Source organism: Argiope bruennichi, chromosome 5, assembly GCF_947563725.1.
Source record: "Argiope bruennichi chromosome 5, qqArgBrue1.1, whole genome shotgun sequence".
Lineage (NCBI taxonomy): Eukaryota > Metazoa > Arthropoda > Arachnida > Araneae > Araneidae > Argiope > Argiope bruennichi.
Window position 1 is genome coordinate 81721159 of NC_079155.1, and position 24464 is coordinate 81745622.

The window sequence follows — 24464 nt, forward strand, 5'->3', positions numbered from 1 at the left end:
TAAATCGTTAATTTCTTAATATTTTCCTGGTTCAAATATTATTTTTAATCAAATTCCTACGGACTAAAATTTGTAAAAATTATAAGCTTTTTTATACCATATTTTATAATTATAAAAAAGGACTTTACTTATGATGAAATAATTTTTCTTTGCTTTGATATTATAAGGAACTCTCAGAATATTTTATAAAATTATATAAATATGAAATAATGCAATTCGAATTCTTGACAAAATATTTTGTATGCCTTTATCTGTTTCCAAATAGTTTGTTATAAATTTTCAATATTATTCCATAAATGTATAATTAATTGTATGATTGTAAAAACAAGAATTAAAAATAGTATAAATGATGTTTATGTTTCACTTGTAACAATAAACGTTTATTAAAATAGAAGATATTACAAAAAAAAAAGAAAAGAAAAGGTTAAGAGTTTTTGATATGGTTTATTCTTGACTCGTTATGTCATGTTGCATCGCAGTGTCAGAGTTTTGACTAAAATACTAAAATATAAATACCCATACTATGGCATTCGATTAAAAAAAGCTGTTAATCTTTTAAATAAATAAATTTGTAAGAAATGCAAATTCTTTGAGTTATAAGATATGAAGATTGTAATGTATATGCAGCGTGAGTTATTAAAACAATTTATTTCAGTGTAATTAATTCATTTTTAATATAATGGAATATTAATTACTCATTAATTGATTATATTATATTCCACTTGACAAGTCCTTTAAAATAAAAAGCTTTAACAATATTTTTTTTGAGATTTTTAATTTTTTAAATATTTTAAATCAAAATAAATCCTTATATTTGAAATCAAGAAATTCATCATCTAATAATCACAGTTAATTTTTCAAGAATCTTATTGAAGGATTAGTTTAGTCGTTCCCCCCCCCCCTAATATACACATTAAAAATAATTAATTAAAGCATATATATTTTCAAAGGTTATTTAAATGAATAAATAAAATAAAATAAATCATTAGCAAGTTGATTTAATAAAAAATGTAAGTGGAAATATGAAATTAAATTTATCAATTATTAAAAGAAACTTCTCTAAACGTCACTTGTCCGCAAAATCCCTAATTGCGCCATTGCATGAAAGCGAATAAAAACAATAAAATGCATTTTTTTTCCAAAAAAGTCAAAAGTGCAGATAGCAGCTTAGAAGAATAATAAAGAAGAAAAAATATTTTTTTCATTTTAAACATTAATTTCTAATTCGGTTGGAAACAATAATAATTTCAATGGTTTCTTTGAAAATAATAATAATTAGAAACAAATCAATTTTTTTTAATTTTTTTACTTGTACATTTGCAGATACTATATTTCTATGATTATTCGTACAAAGAAGCAATAATAATTGAATAGAAATCTTTTTTTATCATTTGGAGAATATTAATTGAAGTAAAACATAAAGGAAAAGAACTTTGATGGCTAATATACGAATGAGTTAATGTAAAGTATTTATCCATTTTTAACAAGTTCTTAAAAGTAATCTTTAACAAAATATTCTATAGCGTACTGAGAAAGATAGGATTTTCCCCTTTACAAACAAAGAAAACAGCTGTTGCTGTACTAGTTCTCAACAAACAGTTGAAACTGCTTCTACTACAAATCTTTTAGAACAGTTTTTCATGAACACTGGGATATTCTTTCGTGCTTTATAATATATAAGAAATTCTTCTTCTTCATTTTACATGAATAAAATATTTTTTTGAATTAAAAGGTAAAGTGGAAGAAGAAAAAGGAATTGTGGCTCATGATATCTTTTGCGACTGAAAATACGAAACGAATAGGGTATTTTATATTTTATTTTATGTGCAAAAATTTTGGTTTCTAGATAAAATAAAAAAGACGAGACTCATAAAAGAAAAAATGCAGCATTCCATTTTCAATTATGTTAAGTTGCAAAAGAATTGGAGTAGCATTCTTCATCCATTTCCATTTTAATTTTGAGCTCATAAAGAATTTAGAAGGTATTTTGGAAACGAAAGGATTTTATGTCTTTTTCTAGAAATGCTTATATTAAAAATATTTGCTTTTGCTTTTTTACTTTTTATCGCTTAAAGGTTTTACGATTCCATTAAAAAAACGCTTTTAGCCAAAATATAACTTTTATTGTTAGTTAATTGCTGGAACAAATTAATGATATTCTTCAAATTAAGATTTGCAGTTCCAGAAATCAGTGTAAAATCTAGACCATTTAAGGTAAAAATGCAATTTTTTTATTAATTAATTGCTAAAACACTGTATTTTAGGTCCCATAGTTTCAAAATATTGTTTAAAATATATATTTGTCAGAATTTTTTAGAAAAAATAATTAACCCCTAAATTTTAATAATAGTGTTAAGTCTGCCATTTGCAATCATTTGATAACTTTAACCTCATTTTTATGCATATTAAAAGGCATGAGTAAATGCATAATTTTTATTATAGCACATTTCTTCAAATCTAAATATTAAATGTGTTTAATATATATATATAAAATATATATTAAAATTTGATTAAAATTTTTATTACATGTATAGATTAAATAAAAGAAAATTTCAGTTTCACATATATAAATTTTCAGGCATTTATTTTTAAAAACTTTAAATGACTTTTTTTTTACTATAGCAATGCAGAATATTCCGGGACAAAATTCTCACAATTTCAGATTATCATTTTCTTTTTGACTGCTGAAAATTAAAATAATCCAAAAGGTAAGAATTTAAATTTTTTTTGCGTAATTCAAATGCAAAAAAAGAAAAAAAGCAATTGAATTAATCTGACAAATGCAGATATTTTATTTCGGGACTTTTTTTTGACAAAAGATTGTTGATCCCACATAGGGAATTGATTTTTTTTTTCCTAACAGCTGTTGACTGCATTTAAAATACAATGTATAAAAATGGTTCAAAAGATCATCTTAAATTACAATATTTTTACTAAAGTTTTTTGAAAAAAGAAATCAAATTACTTTTTCTATTATTAAATTTTCTTCGAATGTATTCAATTGAATCGAGTCAAACAATTTCGTATGATGATGGAGTTGTGTTGTTTCTCGTAGTCGGAAGGATAAAGTGAAATTTAACGCCATAAATTTGATTAGAATGTAATTAATATTTAAAAATTTTAGTACTTCAAGGAAAACTGTTCTAGTCTTACCTTTCATCATAGGACACAGCTTGTCCCATATCGTTATGCAACCATTTCTGTAATACTGTCCTAGAGCCAGCTCTAGGTAAAAAAGAGGCAGGCCTCCGAATATTAACATGATAACATATGGGATGAGGAACGCTCCTAAAAAACAAGAAAAGCATTTTAAAACGCTGCTGCAATCGCAAGAAGTTCATTTTTTTAGGCAAAATGACATGAACCGTTATTAAGTGAAATCACATAAGAATATAGATAGAGAAAAATTAATGTTATTATCACAGAATCTCATAATAAATAATTGAACTTGTTTTCAATAACATTTGTTTCTTTCTTCCGAACTAAGTACATTTCTTTATCTTCAAAATGATGAAAAAAATTTATCATACAAAATCACGAATCTAATGTCACGTATCAATAAAAGAAATATCGTAATCGAATAGTATCTTGAATAAGCTATTTGAAATTCTTGATAAAATTTGGCAAAAGACTCAGAAAGGTGATGTATATTCCCTCAAAGATTTGGCATAATCAGTTTTTACAGATGATATTTAGTGTTATAGATGAATAAAGGACCAATACAGCAATAAAGGACCATATTGATGCTTCTATAGAATAACACTACCATGTACACTTTAGTTCTTAAAATACGCTGTGTATTATAGATTTTCTAGACATGTTTTTCTTTGTACATTTCTTTGCACATTCGAAACAAGTAATTTCCAAAATAACTAAATGAATTTGTGTGCGATTTTCCTTAAATTTTGTAAAACTGAAAACTAATTGTCCAGTCAGAATCAGCTATGCCAAAAATAGTTAGACCTGTAACTAATTTCTTCTGATTTATGTTATATATTGACAATTATACAATCAACTTTCATTATTGCCCAAATTAATTACTTTTTTTCATGTAATTATCTCTACTGCTTCTCGAATTAATCTATATGCTTATAAAAGAATTAAACGCTTCACAAGCATAACAGACAAATTTGTTTTCTTTAAATATTGTTTTATGATATCTTCTACCTATTACATGCATTCGTGAAATATTTTTAAGACATTAACTACTATTTCAAATATTTCCCAAAATCTAATCTTCTGACAATAGTGACTGTACGAACTTGTTTATTCCTTTCACCAGATTTTTTCATTTTGTCAAATGATGAGAGAATATGCTGTTGCCAATTCCATTTGATAGTTAATGTTTTATTTTTGCTTTGATTCTCCCTGATTCAGAATCTAATAAAATAGCCAAAAATATCTTTTTAATATAAATTTATTATTATAATTTTCTTTATAACATGTATAGAATTACATAATTTTGTAATTATTTTTATTATGTGTTGTTGAATTACGTAAAAAATATTAAACGGAAATACTAAAATTTAACAAGTTTTATCCCGTATCAAAAAGAGTTATATAATTTATTTAATATAATCCTTATGTTTCTGTATAACATGAACCTTATATAACGTGATATAAATATAAAAAGTAAGTACACGATACGTGTAAGAAACCATTGTAATAATGGATAACAGAATTTTAAAAACTCGTACAAATATTTTGATATACACGATTAATCTAGCTATTTTGTTTCATTATTTTAAGTGGATCAAAATTTAATTGTTGAAATTAAGTTTTTAAACTGCTGTCTTTTCGCTTTCTACAGTGAGCAGAAAAATTAAGCGAATAATATTTAAAGCAATACAGAGAATTAACTTTCGATTATTGAAATTTTTCACTAAATTAAGAAAATATATTTAAAATCTAACTTGCAAAGCATTTATTTGTAATCAGTTAATTTTTTACATGAAATCGCTTCTGAAAATTCTACATCGTTATCGTATTTTTACACTTCAAATATATTTCACTTGCTTATAAGGGTATTTTATAATTTTAAATGTAAATAGTTAATTATTTATATTAGTATTAAAATGTTTATTAGATTTAGATTTTAATTTCTCTTATTAAATATCTGAAACGTTCTTGGTCATATGAAGTGATATCTTATATGAGAAAATAGAATGTAGTCTTCATGTTCATCTATTTCAAAAGCCCTCTCTGCAAAATTTATGCATTTGTACAAATTTAGAAAATAATTTATCAATGAAATAAATAAGAATTGAAAACAATAGACCATAATGATTCCCGTCAGACAAATTATATTTTATTAACTGGTAGTTAAATGGTTTCTCCAAAAAAATATTTTCGTGCTTTGAATTTAAGTAAATATTTGATTGCCCTTGCTGACACAGTTTATTAAAAAAAAGGGAGAGGAATGTGAAAAAAAATAAACATATAGTTATTTATTTTCTCTGCCAGTTTTTAAGAGCAGTAATACAATCGATAATTGTTTCTTCGTGAATAATTTTCCAGGTCGTACAGTCATTTTTGTCGCATGGCTATGATGGCATTTGAACTGAAGCCATTAATTAGTTCCTGAAATAAAATAATGCCAATATTAAACTAACTCGCATCCCAATTTTTTTCTTTCTTGATTTTTAGTTTGATTTTAAATGTTATTTTTTTCTTAGAATTTCTTTCAGATATGATTTTGCTTCGTCTGTCTCCTAATTCACCCCTTATAAATCATTGATATGTTATTAAATTAATGTTAATGTTGGTATTTCACAGATTATAGCGAAATGAGATAGTAATGAAAAAATTACAAATCACTTTATCATGCAGCTTTAATATACAGTAAATAAGGAAAGACACTATTGCAGTAACATTTCTTACAGTAATACAAAATAGTTTCGAAGAATTATAATTAAGAATGAATTTAATATGAATTTAAGTTCAGATAATTTGCCAAATTTAGATAATTTGTCTAATAAAAAAAAATCAGTAACTTAATAAAAATCAGTAACTTAAAAAATCAGTAACTTAATAAAAATCAGTAACTTAAAAAATCAGTAACTAATGAGTAAAATCAGTAACTAACTTTAAAAAAATCAGTAACTTTATATTTATCCTTCAGAAATTGTCCTAGAGTAGAATGGAATGCCATCTTAGGTAGTATAATCTTATTATTTAAACTCTCAGATCACCAATCATAAATTATATTTAGAGCATTACTGATTAATGTTTTTGTGAACAAGATACAGAATATACACTTGGAGATAAGCGAAACACAGACTGGAAGCCTTTGTATTAGAGTACTTCTTGAACATTAATTTATGTAAATCTATTTAGAATTTAAAAATTAAGGATGTTATGATTTACTTCTGTGAATAATTATTTCATGAAGTGAGATTTACTTGCGTTAATTATTTCATAATTATTTTCATGCATCTACTCATTTTCAACGCATTGTTTTTATAAATTTGATTGGCAACGTGTAAATTTCTTAGCAAGGGGTTTCTGTTGTCTTGACTTTTGTTTTGAAATCAGGGGTAGTGGTTTTGATTTCTTTTAATCTATCAAGTTTACATGACTTTTGGAGACATATATATGACACACATAGCATAGTAACATAGACACACACACTCGTATGTGTGTGTGTGTGTATGTGTGTGTGTATTTGTGTGTGTGTGTGTATGTGTATTTATGTGTGTGTGTATGTATGTGTGTATTTGTGTGTGTGTATGTGTATTTATGTGTGTGTGTATGTATGTGTGTATTTGTGTGTGTGTGTATGTGTATTTATGTGTGTGTGTATGTGTATTTGTGTGTGCGTGTGTGTGTGTGTGTGTGTGTGTGTGTTTGTGTGTGTGTATGTGTGTGTGTTTGTGTGTGTATGTGTGTGTGTGTGTGTGTTGTTTAAAATTATCAATCCATGCGATTGTAATATTCAAAACTTTATTATTTCATATTTTTTTAATTTTAACTTCAAGTCTCTTATCAGAATAAAATCATCAAAATTAAGAAAATAGCACAAAATTATGCGTACGAAAAATCGTAATGTAAATGCATTAAGGAAAATTCTTTCAAAACTATTTCCAGAAAGAGGAACATTTCAAAATCATTTTTCATTTTCTTAAACTCGATGCTAAGATTTAAAAAGCAAAAATGAAATTTCGAACTTCAAGTTGCAAAATAATGGCGCAATAATTAGAAAAATTGATGTCCTCAAAGAAGAATTTCTGAATCCGACAGAAAATTAATATTTCTGCAAATTGTGTCCTCATAAAAAATAGTTATGGCATAGTTTGCCAATGACCGACATCAGGAAATGCGCGGAATTGTCATTAACATAATGCATTATAATCAACAGCTCTTTTCGCTGAGTGGCAACTATTGAAAAGATTTTGTTTTCTCTTTTCAAGCTTAATCTGAACCACGGGGAAGAAAACTGTTGCCATAACATCGAGACAAGTTTGTCTCGGAATGTGGGAAATGCGAGTGAGAAAGATTAATTACAAATATGGGACAAATATTTCGATGTGGTAAGTAACTGATAGTCAAACAAAAGTTTTAATAGCTGCGCAATCATTCTAAGTTATTTAGAAGTTCGTCTGGTTAAATAAGAAGAATGTTAAACGATATCTTTTTTACTTTCAGATTATTTAATAGTTTTATTCAGAACTTTTTTTTAAATAGTAAGAACAATCAATGATATATGATTAAAATTATAAATGCTGAGCTTACATTAATTTACTTCAGATTACTGGATCAAATAAATGAATTAAGAATGATTAAATAACGAAGTGAGATTTTTATTTAGCAGACGATTTTTATTTAACAGACGATTTTTATTTAGAGAGACGATTTCCGAAATTAATTTGATTACTGTGTTGCGATAAAAATGAGAGAGAGAAGATGAGGAATAATTATTAAAATAAGCAAGTATTTTATATAAAACATCATTATTCCAATGTCAGAGTAAAATTTCATAATATACGCCGCCTCGATCAGCATTATTTCAGCACGTAATGAATGTTTTATCATTTATTGTGCAATTTAATTTATAATTTTTCTAACCATTCAGTTGTAAGCATCATATATTTTGTTCGAAACAGTTTCGAAAAAATAGATTGAATCAAAAATATAAGACTTAAAACGTTTACTCTTTAAAATTGAATCTAAAGTATAGATTTTTTTTTATGGATTTGAAGTACGGAAATTAGACGACGAATATTTAGACAATGTTTCAAAACATTTCTTAAAAAGATAATTTTGAAGAAACAAGGGACGTCTAGAAACGTCTAGAAACATAAAAATCCCGATGTCAGCAAAAAAGGTATATGCCGAGAAAGAACATTCGAACAGATGGCCCTAAATTATTTTAAATATTTAGTCTTTCGGATAAATCTATAATAATAATAAAGAAAAATGCACATTTGCATCTGTTTTGGCGCTCTGATTTAGAGCTAACAAAATTTGGCAAACATACATTTTGGAGATTGGAAATGCGTATCACGGAATGATTTGTTTTGAAATTTTAATTAATTAATAACCAAGCGGCATTTTGGAGTTTCGTTCTATTATTCAAGGAAAAAAAATAAGCGCAAATGATTTTTACACCATTCTAAAATGCAAAAAAAAAAAAAAAAAAAAAAAAAATCTCTTTAGTGACACTAATTTAGTTACCGCACAAATTTTTTCTTAAATTTTAGAAATTTATTGAAAATATTTTTTGACTAATTTTCAACAATAGATTTTATAGTTGTACTAAAACTCAAATTATTTTCATTATTTCATTTAATATTTAATCTCGTATTTTTTTCCAATTGTTAAAAGCTAAAAATGAAAGATTTTGCTTATTATTATTTTTTTGGCATGAAAGTTTAAATGAGGTGTGAACAAGCGGCATTACACGACCACAAAAAAGCAACGAGCAATTTCAAATAGATCATTCAGATAATTTAGTTTTTAAGAAGAATGAGATTCTAATCCATTAGGAATGATCAAGTTGACAGAACAGATTATTTAAATGAAATGGTTTTAATTTCAGTCATAAGTTGATCTTTAATTAATGTTTTGATAAAAAAAAATTATATAATTTTTAAAATTAAAAATTATAAAAATTAAATGTATGCAATGTAACTCTATGCTGTAAAATACTATGTAACTGCATGTAACTATGTATGCTATAAATGTAAACTATACACAATAAAAAAAATACTTAAACCTACTTCTCTTTCTCTGAATAAAATGTATAATAATAAATGAAATAATAGTGATAAAATGCGATATACGTTGGAATTACTAAAATACAAATATTTGAATCAATATAATATAAATCCTATATCTAATTCGAAACTGTCAAAAGTAAATACTTGTGGCTAAACAAAACTTTTGCATAATGTAGGGAGACATATTTCTTAAATACAAATTTTCATTGCGTTAAGCGATTGATTAGATTCCATAATATCAAAATCGAGAGTAATTAACAAATATTCTTCCACTCACAAAGGACAAAATAAAAATACAAATAAACACACAATAAAACACAAGACTTAATTAACAATTAACAATTGATTTCAGATAATTACTTCAAGCGTAAATTGTGTTTTTGGACATTGCTTGCAAAATATACATTTATCTTTATATAAAGATAATACTTAATATAAGGAATGCTAACTTTTCTTTAAAATTTCAGCATATATTACGTTTAAAAGTGATATCTCTAAAAGCATGTACCATTCTTAAAGCGTATCTTCAAAAACTTATTCTCGGAAAAAGTCGTCTAAATTCAAGAAATATTTTTTTAACCTTAAAGAAGTTCTTTTTTTCCAGAAAAATGTTATCGCAAAATATTGTTAAAACTAGAAATAGCATTTAAAAGAATCTGATTAGTAAAATTATTAATAATGCATTTTGACCAACTAATTTAATTTTCTTTCTAACCCAAATTATACGCATCCATTAATAACGTTTTAATCTATATTAAGTTAATCAAGATTAAATTATTTGTGTTATAATTAGGTTTCTTGTCTCCTCAGATGTTGCTTTAATATAAAAGCAATGTAATTTAAATAAAGGTTGGTTCTTTAAGATGTTTTGAAAAGTTCCTTTCTGTACGTATAAAAAAAAGCTGATTAATGGATAAATTAACTCTCAATTGATCACATTCGATGTAAATGCTTCAAAATTAAATCATCGCTAGGCTTTTTTTTATATATTAGCAAATATAACAAAAAATGTTATATCATTTAAATAGGTTTTCCCTTAAAAATATTCTGAATCTCGGTTTCATTTTAAAAGTAGAAAATGATATTCATATTTAATCATCGATGACTAAAAACAACATCGATCAAAAAGCTCTATACGTTTTAAAATGAGAAACATGAAAAGCTATTTTGATAGTGGAATATATTCATAATTTTAATAAATTACTCTGGTCGTTGTATTGTGGATTGGCAGGATTCTTGAACTATAAGTTCTAAGGTTCTAGTATCTTTAAAAGAATGTTATAAGCATTAAAGGTTTTTATCCTTTCTCTTAGCACTGAATTTAGCAGTTTCATAGAGTGTATGTAGAATTAATTAAATAAAAAAGTGGGAATCGGATAATGAAGTTAATACGGGCTAAATTAGTACAAATTAGCCCGTGGATAGATAAAATTAGGAAATTAATTAGGATTTAAATTTTATTAAGAGATAATATTACACACACACACACAACACAAACACAAACACACACACACACACACACACACACACACACACACACACACACATATATATATATATATATATATATATATATATATATATATATATATATATATATATATATATCATGCAGGACAAAGAAGATTTGAATGCATGAAGAATATTCCATTTTCCCATTATGTTTATTTTTATAAAGAACATTTAAATAATATTACATTTTTGTTCAAGGGGTTTATAAAAACATTTTGTGTTCCCTGTATATTTATTTTTGCAGTTCATTCTAAAAAAAAAGTCTTATGATTTCATTTTGATTCATCTATAAGAGATCCATATAAAATCCTTTTAAATTATAAAGAAAACCTTTTAATGGCATCCATATAATAAGAAAGTTGTAATATCTTTTTGTGTCGGCCTTTAAACCACTTTAAGAAGCCGTGTTAGCAATCTCAAAAAGTAAATGAACCACAAATTATTGTTCTGCAATATTTAATTGAATTAATTACTATTAACTATAAGATAATGGAATGAACATTTAATGCATACTTCCTCAATAAAGTTGATTGAGTACTACATTCTGCGAAAGGCAAAACAGAAAATAATAGCATTTAACATTTCAGCAACCACCTCGTGGAAAATGCATCAAACGATCACCTCGGGATTGCGGCACTTCCCCGAGGCGACCATTGAGTAGCCTAAAATGATGAAATTCAAAGCATAATTGTTCGAGTAATTCTGCCACTAAAAAGTGGAACTTAAAAAAATATAGTAATATGCCAAGATTATTTCACTGGATACTATTAATAGAACCGGAGAATTTTAAAAATTAACATTTAGAAATTTAAATAACTTTTGGCAGTAAATTTTATGACTCAAAAAATATAAAATAGAGTTCTTTATGCCATTAAAATTATTTTTTTTTCATTTGAAACTATATACCTATATCTGGCTGTCTAGAAATTAGGTAAACCCTCATTTATGTGTATAACTTAATAATAAAATTCAAAATTCTTTCAGTATCTTCACGCTATCATGTACTATCATAAATTTGAAAATATAATAATCTTAATTAGGAACTTGTTTACAATATTGTGTGTGTTTAACAATTAATTTTAAAAATTTATTATAGAGTGAAATATTTTTTCAAATGATGATCACCAATATAACTCAAAATTATTTTTGAAATACAATTTAAAATACCTAAAGTGTCATTTTGCTTAGTAATCGAGTACTCCTAGCACTTGAATTGAAAAGAGTAGCAATCATTACATTGTTCTAAAAAAAAAATCTTTCTTGCTATTTTTTTTTTAAATGTGGTTTTTTTTTTTTTTTTTTTTTGTTCTGGATCATGTCAATTATATCGATCAGACACACAATTAAGGAAAACAGGCAAGATTACAACTTAATTTAGAAAATAATTTACAGAAGTCTTCATGCTATGTTTTTTTTAAATTTCTTATAGGTATTTAAAGTTTCAATTACAATTAAAAAAGACCCTTCTATTTCCTTCAAGGACTCGCTTGACAGTCCCCATAATCCACAGTTTAAAATAAAAAAAAGTTTATAAACAAAACAAAAAACAAAAAAAAGGGTTTTATATTTCCTTAGAATTGCAAAACGCAACTGATTGTATTTGACAATTGAAAAAAAAGGCATAACAATTTTTTTTCAACATGCGGCTAGGAAAAATGGTCTTGAATAGAATTTATCTGTCAAACCAAATCTATTAATGCCTTTTTTGTTTATTTAATGTTCATTATAATAAAATAACGCGAATTTTAAATAATGCAAGAAAAACCATTTAACACTAGAAAACTGTATTTAAAACAATTTTTTTTCGTCTAGATACAGAAATTTTCAAAATATTATATTTTTCTGTTGCTTATTCAATTTTGAGCATTTAGTGATTTTATAAGAAGTAAATATATTATGTTGACTCAAGTTATATATTTATTTATTTGCTGTGCTTATTTTCTAAAATCTGAAAATTTATAGAATAAAAAAAGACATCGATTATTTTAAAAATTACAGAAAAGCTTATGCTAATGAAGGCAAATATATTTAATTTTAAATTAATATAGCATTTTATTATTCTGTTGTTTCTTCAGTCTGATATTTTTCATAAATAATTATTTTTTAATGTTTGATAAACAATTTTAAGAATTTTGTTTTCAATGGAGTTTTTAAACATCATTAATAATTCCATTTTCTTTATGTCTTTCATTTCTAAGATTACTTCTATCTTTTAAAAGGCTCAGGGAAATAAACAGAGGAAATTTCTTTTTCTACAACAAAGCTTTTATAGCTTTATTTACAGTGGCTCAAAACATTGAGAATACACCTTACTTTTATTTGATAAATCCCACTTTTAATATAAATAACACATTACAGAGAAGAGCAAATATGTTTTTATATTTACCCATCACAAATGGTTTAATTTAGAGTAAAAATAATGAAAAATCAACAAAACACTTCTAAATTGAAAAATTTCAGAAGCATTTTAAATAAACATATTCATATTTTTGCCTCAACAAATTGAGAATACATCAATGAAATTTTTGCAATATCTCGCATAGAAACAAAGTGTCATTGTTAAGTTGCATGTCTTTTGACTCCTATAATGGCCTCTAAACGTCTTCGTGCCGATTCGACCCATTTTTGGCGGTATCTGAAAATATTTTATCCCATTCTTCTTGCAATACTTGTTTTAAATAGGTTTTGTTTTTGAACTACTTTTCTGCCCACGAATAATTTATGGCATCAAGTATTTATTTTAAGTTGGATTTATCAAGTAAAAGTAAGGTGTACTCTCAATTGTTTGAGCCAGTGTACATTCGCGAATTATAAGAAATATGAAATAATATTATCGAAACATCTGGAAAATAAATAATTAAAACACATGAAATCAAATAAGGAGACTATAAAAGCACTGGAGAGATAGATCACTGTATCAAACATTTGAATTTGCTATCAGTTAAAATAAATCTAAATAATGTAGAGAAAATTAGACATTTGTATTGTAACTGAGTAAGCTTAAACTTGCATACATTTAAAGAACATTTTCATTTAAAGAAACCAATTTGAACTGATATTTGGAATCAACTGAGAATCTTCCAATTCTTGATTATAACGATAAACAGAACGATTCTTTTATCGATAATTCTTTTAGAATTTAAAATAAATATTTATTTATTTTTGTTTTGTATTTTTATATTATAAATCTAGTTCTTAATATTAAAATTTTAGTTAAGTTCTTTTATTTTTTTTAAGTTTTATCACATTTAATATCGTTTTCTATTTCCATAAAAAATCGTTCGCATTTTTTCGCATTATTGATGAAAGCTTAATCTAAAGTGGATTTTGTAATCAACGAAGCGGAAGTCCGTATTCTCCCTATCGGATGCGAATAAGTTCGCGTGCACGAAATGAAATTTTGCTTTACTGTTATATTTGAAATGTGTGCTTTAACAACTTATGTTAAAAAGATAGAATGCGCAAAAAATATGGGAAAGATAATATTGATTTGCAAAATGGTTAAAGATAGATGCATGTAAATATTAAAATTATTCTTTTCCTTAAAGATTATAAAATTGTTGATCTTTCACATAAGCTTATTCACATAGGATTGGAGAGTCAATCGATCTTTTGAATCATTAGTTATAATTTTTAATATATTTAAGTAATTTTCCATAAATTAATAATTAAATCAGTTTTTATATTTTAATATTTACGCCAGTGCTTTAGAAAACCTTTATGCCTAAAAAAATATCATACATCGCTTGGTGAAATTTAATAACTTTACTTTTAATATGCATAGTCTAAACTTGGACTTGAAATTGTTAATTAAAAATTTAAAAAAAAAAAACTTTTGCCCAACAATTGTTTTTTCTTTACTGCTAAATAATACAAAAATATATATGAGAGGCATTTTGATAGGGATATATCCATTGTATCAAATGGTGAAAAATTCAGATACATATTTAAATGAAATGCACATTTACCTTTATCATGTGACTATGACGTCATATCAATTCATACCAATAATACAACTGTAAAAATTTCTGCTAATTGATGGCATTGAGAAAACATATGTTTTTATTAAATAAATGTAAATTAATGAAATTGGTAAAATAGTTGTTTTCCAGCTTCTTAAAATTAAAAAAGCACTACTTGGATAAATGGTGAAACGGTTAGAATAGATCCCTTTTGTATTTTTAGATGAAAAGCATATTAATGAAATTATTAAAATAAATTATCTTCCCAGAATTTCCGAAACTAGAAAGAATAAGTCAAATAAGTATCACCAAAAAGAATATTCACCAATATTAAAAAAAATCATATTTGTAATTTACATTTGGAAATTAATAAATAATTATTCTTATTCATAAAATAACTTTAAGAACTACAGATTAGTTTAAAAAATTTATTTATTGCTTAGAACGAAATTTTTAAAAATCATAATAAATATTTTGATTTTTAAGAGAATTTTTTTGCTTTAAGAAATTTTGCTTGCAGCATTACCAAAGAGTTGATGTCATTTGCTGTAAAGTTTCCAAAGAGGATGATTTGTAACTTTCATTGCTTCCTTAAAAGTTACTGTTCAAAATAACAATTATAGTGTTAATGCTTGTGATAAACATCTTGTATTAAAATAAAAAGGATTTACAATCAATTTAAAAGAAAAAAAATATGAATACGTTTAAAGGTTAAACTAGTTTACCAGTGATACAAGATTTTATAACTATAACTGGTGTTGTTATTTCATGACTTCTTTGGCAACTAGTTTTCATCTATCTTTAAGCATTGCAAATATGATTTTCTCCTTCCAATAGTATTTCAATCAAGGTTCTTACTTCAAAAATCTTACGAACCATCTTTTAGAAGTCAAATCTGTACTGATCCATTTCATCATCATCGCAATGATATTTTAGATGAACAACCGACTTCTTTCCGAAAGAGATTTTATGGGTCAAAAAAGAGACTTTAGTTAAAGTGAATATTGATTTTTGAAAATAATAAATGCTTGCATAAATTATAATTAACCACTTCAAAATTAATGTTTACGCAATTTGAATTCGACATTCATAGCGAAAATAAATTTCTGATCAGATGGACGAGATGGAATATGACAAGAGTTTATTTATTGCAGTTTTCTTTTCATGTTGTTACTATGTGGCCTAATAAAGTTTTTAAAATCATATATATTTTTTGAAAAATGTAGAAAGATAGATATACAATCAAATTAGTGTCGCAACTTAACAAAAATAAATTGATGACATACAATTTGAAAACCGCTTATCTAAATTTTTTTTGGGAAGATAAAATTTTTCATAAAATTTCCTTTAATGTTTATTTTTCACCACATCTACAATCAAGTTAATATTTGTATGAAATTTATTCGATAAATGCACATTCTTTTCTTATAGAATAATAGTTTTTCATTTGAAATTTGTTAACATATTATTGACGAAAGCCGTAGGTTGTATTTTTCATTAATTCATAATTTGTGACGAGAAATCTTAATTTGCATCTTTCGTCATTTATATGTTAGCAATAATAACAATAATTCGAGTATTTTTTTTTTATTATTTATGAAGAATACATGTGGGAAATGAAACCATGTATTTTCTACAATATACTAAGACAGTGATTCTCCAAGTACGAACCACGCTGTTTAAGTATTCTCGATTTCTTCATTGGCATGCTCACCTAAATTTTTTACTTAGAATTTATATACTTCTCATAATTTTACTAACTTTTAATTAAATTACAAAAAATACTTTGATTTCTTGCCGCCCATGGCGATTAGTTGGGCCGATGGGGGTATTGCTAGCAGTGAATTTCATTTAAATCTCATATGCATATTTGATACCCATGATTACCTTAAAAATTGCATTTAAAATTGTGATAGACGGTGACGTTTATTATAGTAAATAACCTTATATAATTTTATTTTTGTGTGAATATTCCTAATGGAGTGTGGATATTCCTAATCTCATATATCAGAGTACTATTGAAACTTTACTATGAGAATAAAATTCCGTCTAAATGCCCGTTGACTCTCGCTATACAGTAATTTTACTTTCTTTTTCCTGATGTCAACTTGACAGATAAAAAATCAGAACATTTATTCTTTAGCTTTCAGTAAAGAAAAACACAGGTTTAAACATTTGATAAAAGGATGAGAAAGGTTTGAATTTTATTTCAACAGTGAAAGCATGGGTCAAAGTTGTACATAAAAATATATTTTTAAAAATTGTCAAAATTCAGAAAAAAAAATTACTCGACAACTGAATTAGTATTAATGAAAAGAGAAAAAAAATTTAATTTTAAAATGATATTCTCGTAAAAAGTTAATTTTATGGAACAATATTTTCAGAAGTTATAACTGGAAATTGTCGAAATACAATTTAATTTTTTGAATTTAAATTTTAAAAAAAAGTCGTTCCGAGGTGCCCATTTCTTTTCTCCAAATTATATTTCTACCAACTTTGGTAGATTTAGGTCAAAGGTTTCACCTATAGAACCTCGACAGACACATGTAAACACAGACACATAAACAGTCTGGCCTATAGAGCCTCGATAGATACAGACACGAGCCAACGCAGACACATATTCTCATTTATTATTAATAAATATTTTGTTAGAAGTACATGATACAGGCCTTTAAAAGACTCCTTTAAGGACCTTTAGAAAAGACTCCTTAAAAAAATCTGGAGATTTAGCAACGTCATCATGAATCGAAAATCTTGGAAAACCGTTTACTAAAATGTAATGTTAATCAGAATCACCTAAACCATTTAATATCTAATGGCATGTTGTCTTAAGCTATGTTGTGAAGTTAAAAATAAGACGGAAATTTGATTTCAAAATTAAACATACATATTTCGCATGAGTAAAAAACCATTATCCTCAATGAATAATAAAATAAAAATATTTTCAAAACCAAAATATTCTATATCTATCAATTTTTATTTTTTCAGTTTGCTAGATTTCTACGTGTTCTATTTTTTTCAATTATTAATCTTATTGGTATGGATTTAAATAATTTTATTATTTTCAATAAATATTTAATTACGATGCATAGTTTGCTGCAAATTTATCTCATATGCGAATCAGAGGAAAAGAGCCTACAACAGATAAAATAAAATACCTGTATTCAAAGTAGTCTGAAGACTTGTTATTTCATACAGTTGTTAATTAATTTCTTGTCAATTCATGGAAAATGTCAAGCATACCGCAATAAAATGCAAAGATTTATTTGAAATTTGAGCCTTTCATTATATAGATTCGTATTTAATGCTAAGAAAAAAAATTAATTTCTTCTTAACCCTTATCGTGGCAAGATTGCTTTTTTGAAGAAAAGCAAAAAAAAATGTATATAGGTAGCTTCTTTAAGCTATAAAAAACATCAAAAAATAAATTTTTAAAAAATTCGTGTAATAAAAATCGTTTAATAAAACTAAGTTAAAAATTATTTTATAGTGGTAGTATATTTTTATAAAGTTGTATATATGGTATACTATACAAAATGAACATAAAGGTTAATTTTTTTCTTTTCTTAAATTCTTCTATAAACCCATTTATTATTGAAAAAATTTGTCTCAGAATATTTTTTCATACCTCAATATCTTAAAAAAATCAAATTAGGATTTAATTTTAGAGAATATGGCAAACTGATGAAAGAGGTATTATGATTATAGAACTACATCTATTACATCAATAAATAACATTAAAATGTGTCTTAACTTGAATTTAACAGTTCGAATTTTAGAAAGTTGAAACTTGTCCCTTCTTGTCAACTTTTTATGAATAAAAGATTTCTTATCTGCTTTTCATTTTGAAATTCCTTCCATACCTGTCAGAAAGATCACTTCAAAATTCGAGAATTTAAAAAAAAATGTATAGACAAAAAAATGAGTATTTATTTTTTTCTTCTGATTTAGAAGTCACAAGCAAAGTACAATTAATTGCTGAAAAACCTCCTACAGCTGTTTTGCACCAAAAAATTTCGGAAAAACAAGTAAATTTAAAAAGAAATATTTGTATTTCTCCCTTTTTTGTAAGAGGACATTATCTTATTTTTTCTGAAGTGAAGAGAGTCACTTTATATTATAAAAAGGCATGAGAATATAACACAAAAAAACCTACAAAAAATTCTGTTTTATTTCCTGAATTTTTAATTGTATTTAATTAAATTTGGCATGCCAATTAAAAATAAGAGAACAACAACAAAAATATCAACAGCTGAATTATGAAATATTTTGCTATATACAACTCAATGAGCATAGTAGTCATTTTTTCATTAGGATTGGCTTCCTCTTTTAACTGATATCAGGTGGTTGTATGAAGTCATATTTATTGTTGTTACTTATGCACTTGTTATAGACAAGCCCACTGACTAAGTCAGCGATTTAAACCGAGTTTGTGCAGTGACTTCTGAGGGTAAAGATTCCTGATCACCTGAAGGCAGAAGTTTGATTTCTAGCTCATATGAGGATGACACTACACAATCGCTTGCACAACCCCTTTTTACAGGGGAGCTCTTTCGCACACCTCACAGATAGAACACAGAGGGAAGAACAACCATGCCTAAACCGGGATTCAAACCCGGGACGCCACGATCACGGGGAAGCGCTATGGTGGCTCTACCCTTCTGTCAGGATGCTGGTAATCATGTATGCTGATAAAATATTTGAATCTTAAATATACTATTGACTTTTACGAATCTCAAAAAGCAATTTGTGCGGACTGTGGTTAAGTTTGTCTTCTTGATCATTTAGAGGGTTAATACTGAGGCGGTATGAGGTGCGCGAGGGTAGAACCTGGGACCTTGTGGTTCACAGTCCCGTAACTAAACCATTATGCAAAAGCAATTGCTCGTGCAGCGTAGTTGTTAACTGACTTATATGCTATTCACCACAATACCCTTGTTTCTTGTTCTAAATAACAGCTAACAAGAAAGAACACTGTGTCTTGAAAAACGAGTATCTTTCTTGAACCTTTAGTAGGACGAAAAGTGAATCATCTTGCCACATTTGCTCATGAAGCTAGGATTAATGAAATAAATCATGAAAGTGATTAAGATAACCTTTGCTTTTATACACAATAATAGAATGAAAAATCAATAAATAAGTGCAGAATAGCTAAAAGAATGAATTTTTCTATCATCTATAGATTAGACATCCCATAAATATTCCCATTTCATAGATTCTATGAATGAGATAGAGATAAAAATTAGGATCACATTTTCCCTTGTTGTCGAGCACCTTCTTTAAGCAGGCTGAAAATTATGTTGAATTAGTCAACAGCAGGCTTAATAATTTAAAAGATCTTTTTGTAATATAAGCATAAAGGTTCATCAGCTCCACAGTCATTTAGATCGCTTCTTTGAACATCTTGACGATAATAATATGAAGCAAATTAAACGATTTTCAAAACATAAAGGAAAGGGTGAATCTGAAACAGATGGCAGATTACTATTGATTTCTTCGAAGAAAGTATATAAACAAAATAAATTCAGGAATGTAAAATAGAAGGATATGTACAAAATAACTTTTCCTTTTGTTATTATTTGTATCTTCTACCTTCTTGTTATTTATTAAGCCATTGTAGGGTAAGTTGTAATAGAGTTTTACGGTGTTTTTTCAATTAATTAAAGTAATTCTCAAGGTTTATTGGACAAAAAGCTTCTTTTTTAATTTAGTGATTATATCCTATGCTTAATTAAGTGCATTAATGTAAATAATGCGAATATCACATCTTTCAAAAGACAAGCAATGAGCAAAAACTAATTTCGTATATTATTTTTAGCCCATGAAATATGCATAAAAATCAATTAAAAATTCTTTGCCACCATTTATATAATGCTGTGTAAGCACTTTTATTTGTTTAAATATATAATTGTACAGACAAATTCGTTCTCTTAAAGATGCAAGCAAATTAATATTCTATCAAATAGGTTGTACATTTAAAATAAATTACAGAATTTTGAAAAATGAATTTAAAGCTTAAAGAATGTTTTAGGTAATTAAATTATTTTACATACGTAATCAAATTTAAGGAACGTTGATAAAATTTAGTTCTGACGGTTGTAATTTACAGAATAGTGCTAGAACAAAACAGAAGGCAATTTGAAGTATGGCAATATAAATACCATAGTCAGGAAAATGAATTAAATTTCTTGCCAAAGTGCTTCTTAAGAGATTCATTCTCTTTTTTAGATTTATAAAACATCTAGTATGTAGTTGATTGATGTCACCTAAGATTAATTACAAAATATAGATACGTCCAATTAAACTTGGTTATTTGAATAATTATTAATTCGAATTCATCGAAAATTCTAATTTTTTTTTCTCTCCGTTTTTTTAAAAACTTTTTTTTTAAATGTCCAATTGATGTAAAGTCAAAATATCTTCTATGAGATCCTTGAAGCCTATATGAGGTTGTTCCGGGGTGCTTTTGGCCCAGACTTCATGTTTATGGGCGATAACGCGCGTCCATACAGAGCCCAGATCGTTGATGATTTTCTTGAGGAAGAGGATATTCGGCGTATGGACTGGCCCTCGAGGTCTCTGGAAGTCAATCCTATTGAACATGTTTGGGATGGTCTGGGAAGAGCCGTTGCACAGCGTAACCCCCCTACTAATACCCTCCAAGAGTTAAAAGCAGCGCTTTTGGTAGAATGGGCTTTGTTGCCCCAAGCATTTATTGACACCGTCATAAACAATATGAAAGCTCATTGTGAAGCCTGTATAGCAGTGCACGGTGGTCACACTTCATATTAGGTATGCTTTCCCCGAGATAAAAGCTTTATCTCTGATTCATAATGTAACACTTTTTGATATACCCTTTTCTTAATTCCCAATTAAAATCTTTTCCGTGTTGTTATGTGTCATGTTCTTTCTTCCATTATACTGTACCTCTGTGCCAAATTTCGTGGCAACACAGTGAATAGTTTTTCATTTTTTGCAGATTTTATATTTGTGACCTTAATTTTGGACATGAGTGTACATTTTGTTATACGCGTAATTACTTATTTATTTCTAAGGATTTTATATTATTTTTTGAAGTAAGAAAATATTTTTTCAATTTATTTTTTATGAAGTATACAAATAGGAAATGCTGAAATCGTTAAAATGTTCGATCTCTAAATTCTTGTTAATAAATAAATATTTCTCCTTGTTTCAGATACCCATTTCCAGCCAGATAAATCATTGGTTAATTTATTCAAAAACGCTACACTCCGTATTTTGTTTTTGTTGTATACTGTTTTCCAAACGAAGAGGAAATGACCAAACTACACGAAGAAGAGGAAATGACCAAATTACACGACTTATAAGTTTCCATAATAACTAGAGAACGCTGTCAACTGTAATTCAAGATCATGAGCTCTCTAGTTGTCATTTTAATTCGTTTATTGCTTGGAAATAATTACTAAAACGACTCAATTTATGTTCGACTATTGATAAAACAAATCATGTTAATATAAGTAAGGAAACGGCAGGACTCAAATTACTAATTAAAAGAATTGTAGATGTGATTCTATTTTTAGCGTGTAACAATCGTTCACTTCGAGGAACCCACGAAATAATAGCCACGCCTAATAACGGAAATTTTTAAAGTTTAATTGAATTATTAAGTAAATACGATCCTGTGTTAATGGATCATATAAACAAAATAATAAATTCTAGAAATAGAATTGTGCATCATTTCGCACATAGCTCACCAAAACAAATTATTTCTGCATTAGGAAATAAAGTCCCTAACAAAATTAAACACGATATAAAAGCAATCATGTGCTATAGTATCCAAATGAATTGTACTCCCGATATTTCCCATAAGGAACAAACTTCAATCATTATCAGGTATGTAAATTTTGGTGAGAAAGGTTAAAAATAAATGTCATTTATAGGGTTTACTGAAGTAACTGATGTGTCTGGAGAAAGACTAGCAAAGACTCTATTTGAGAGATTAAGTGAGCTTGGTTTAGATATTATGAATTGTAGAGGGAAAACAGACGACAATGGTAGCAACATGTAGGGAAATATAAAGGTATACAGTTTAGAATACTTTCTCTAAACCCGGATGCAATTTATGTGCCTTGCCTATCACACTCCTTTAATTTATTAATTTGTAATGCCGCTTCCAGCAGTATATATTGAAAAAAAATTTAGGGAATATTACAAAGCTTATATTGCTTATTTTCTGCATCTACAAAAAGATGGGAAATTCTACAAAATCATTTAAACATTAATCATAAATCTTTATGTGACACTCATTGGGAAGCCAAAATAGATTCGGTTAAGGCAGTGTATATGCAGTTTGAACAAACCTATAATTCGCTAGAAGAATCTATTTATGTACGTAATGGTAAGACAGCGGTATCCGAAGCTAAAAATTTATTGGATGCAATACAAGAAATGCCATTTATTTTATGTTTAATAGTATGGTTTGCAATGTTGTCCAAAATTAACTCTATCAATAAACTATTTCACGCAAAAACAACTGTAGACTCGGTTTTCAATTTGATCAATAAAATTGAAACTGAAATCCAAAATTTAAGAACAAAGTTTAATGCATTTTAGACGAAGCAGAAGTGCTAGCACGTAATTTGAACATTTCAAAACGAATTCGGAAAAGGAAATGATTATATTCCAAATTAGCAGAAGACAAAGTTATCAAAGAGCCCGGTAGAGGAATTTAGGTGTTATTTTTTTAACACTGTAATTGATATTGTTATTCTACAAATAGAAGATGGATATAAAAGTATACTAAATATTATTTCTGATTTCAAATTAATCACTGATATAAAATCTTTAGAAAAACATGAATTAGATAAATGTTGTCCAAAAACTTTGTAAAGTTTTATAACAAAGATGTAGAAGAAAACCTAATCCAGGAAATTTGTTTGCTACTGGATTTGATTTTGAACGATTGAGATGTAAATAACACACAAGACATATTGTAATGCATACTACTATGCGTTAATGATAATGAGTTATTTCTAAATATATTAACTGTCTACATTGCCAGTTACTATAGCAAGTGCTGAGTGCTGTTTCAGCAAATTAAAATTAATAAAGAATTATCTTTGGACAAGCACATGTTCAGAGTGTTTAAATGCAGGTGCTATATTAATCAATGAGAAAGAAATTGCAAAAAATTGGATTTTTCTAAAGTAACTGATGTATTAGCAAGAACAAAATCACGCATTAAATAAACATGCATTAATAATATGTGTTCGTGTTTGAAATTTTTTTTTTTTTTTTTTTTTTTTACTTCACCAAAAATTTGGTCTTCGAAAGGCTTCTTGCACCTAGGTCTCTTTATAGAGAAGACCGGCTCTGACTGTTACAACATAAAGAGCTCAAAGAAAATTTGCAGCAGAGAGGCTTCATTCTACTACTAACGTTTCTCGACTCGTTTCTTCTTTCAATTGGCTATTTTCTGCGTTTTATAGTTTCCATGGCAGGACAAAGAAGCTTCTAGAAAGATATCGTAGCTTCGGTCCTAATCGTAATTTCAGTAATTTCAAATAATTTTTTTCGGTTTTTCGGGCCCAGGGTTAATTAGCATACACCATAAATATCTGTAAAACTGTTTCTTTTAACAAGAAACTTGATATGTTGGGAAACTAAATTACAAATTCTTAATCATATGAGCACGATGGATGACTCGAGCAATAAATAGAATGCTGAAATTTCACTTATTTTTCACATTCAAACTATAGACATGCATTAAATTTTGTTATTAAAGAAAGAGATA

General features: G+C 26.8%; 1 protein-coding gene across 1 annotated transcript in view; it reads right to left on the minus strand.

Annotated features, from left to right (window-relative positions):
- LOC129969404 (sodium-dependent serotonin transporter-like) overlaps positions 1–24464 on the minus strand; it is a 93627-nt gene that overhangs the window by 37093 nt on the left and 32070 nt on the right. Inside the window, exon 2 of the mRNA XM_056083966.1 lies at positions 3154–3288. Within this exon, the coding sequence (XP_055939941.1) occupies positions 3154–3288 (135 nt within the window). The remainder of the gene's footprint in view (positions 1–3153; positions 3289–24464) is intronic.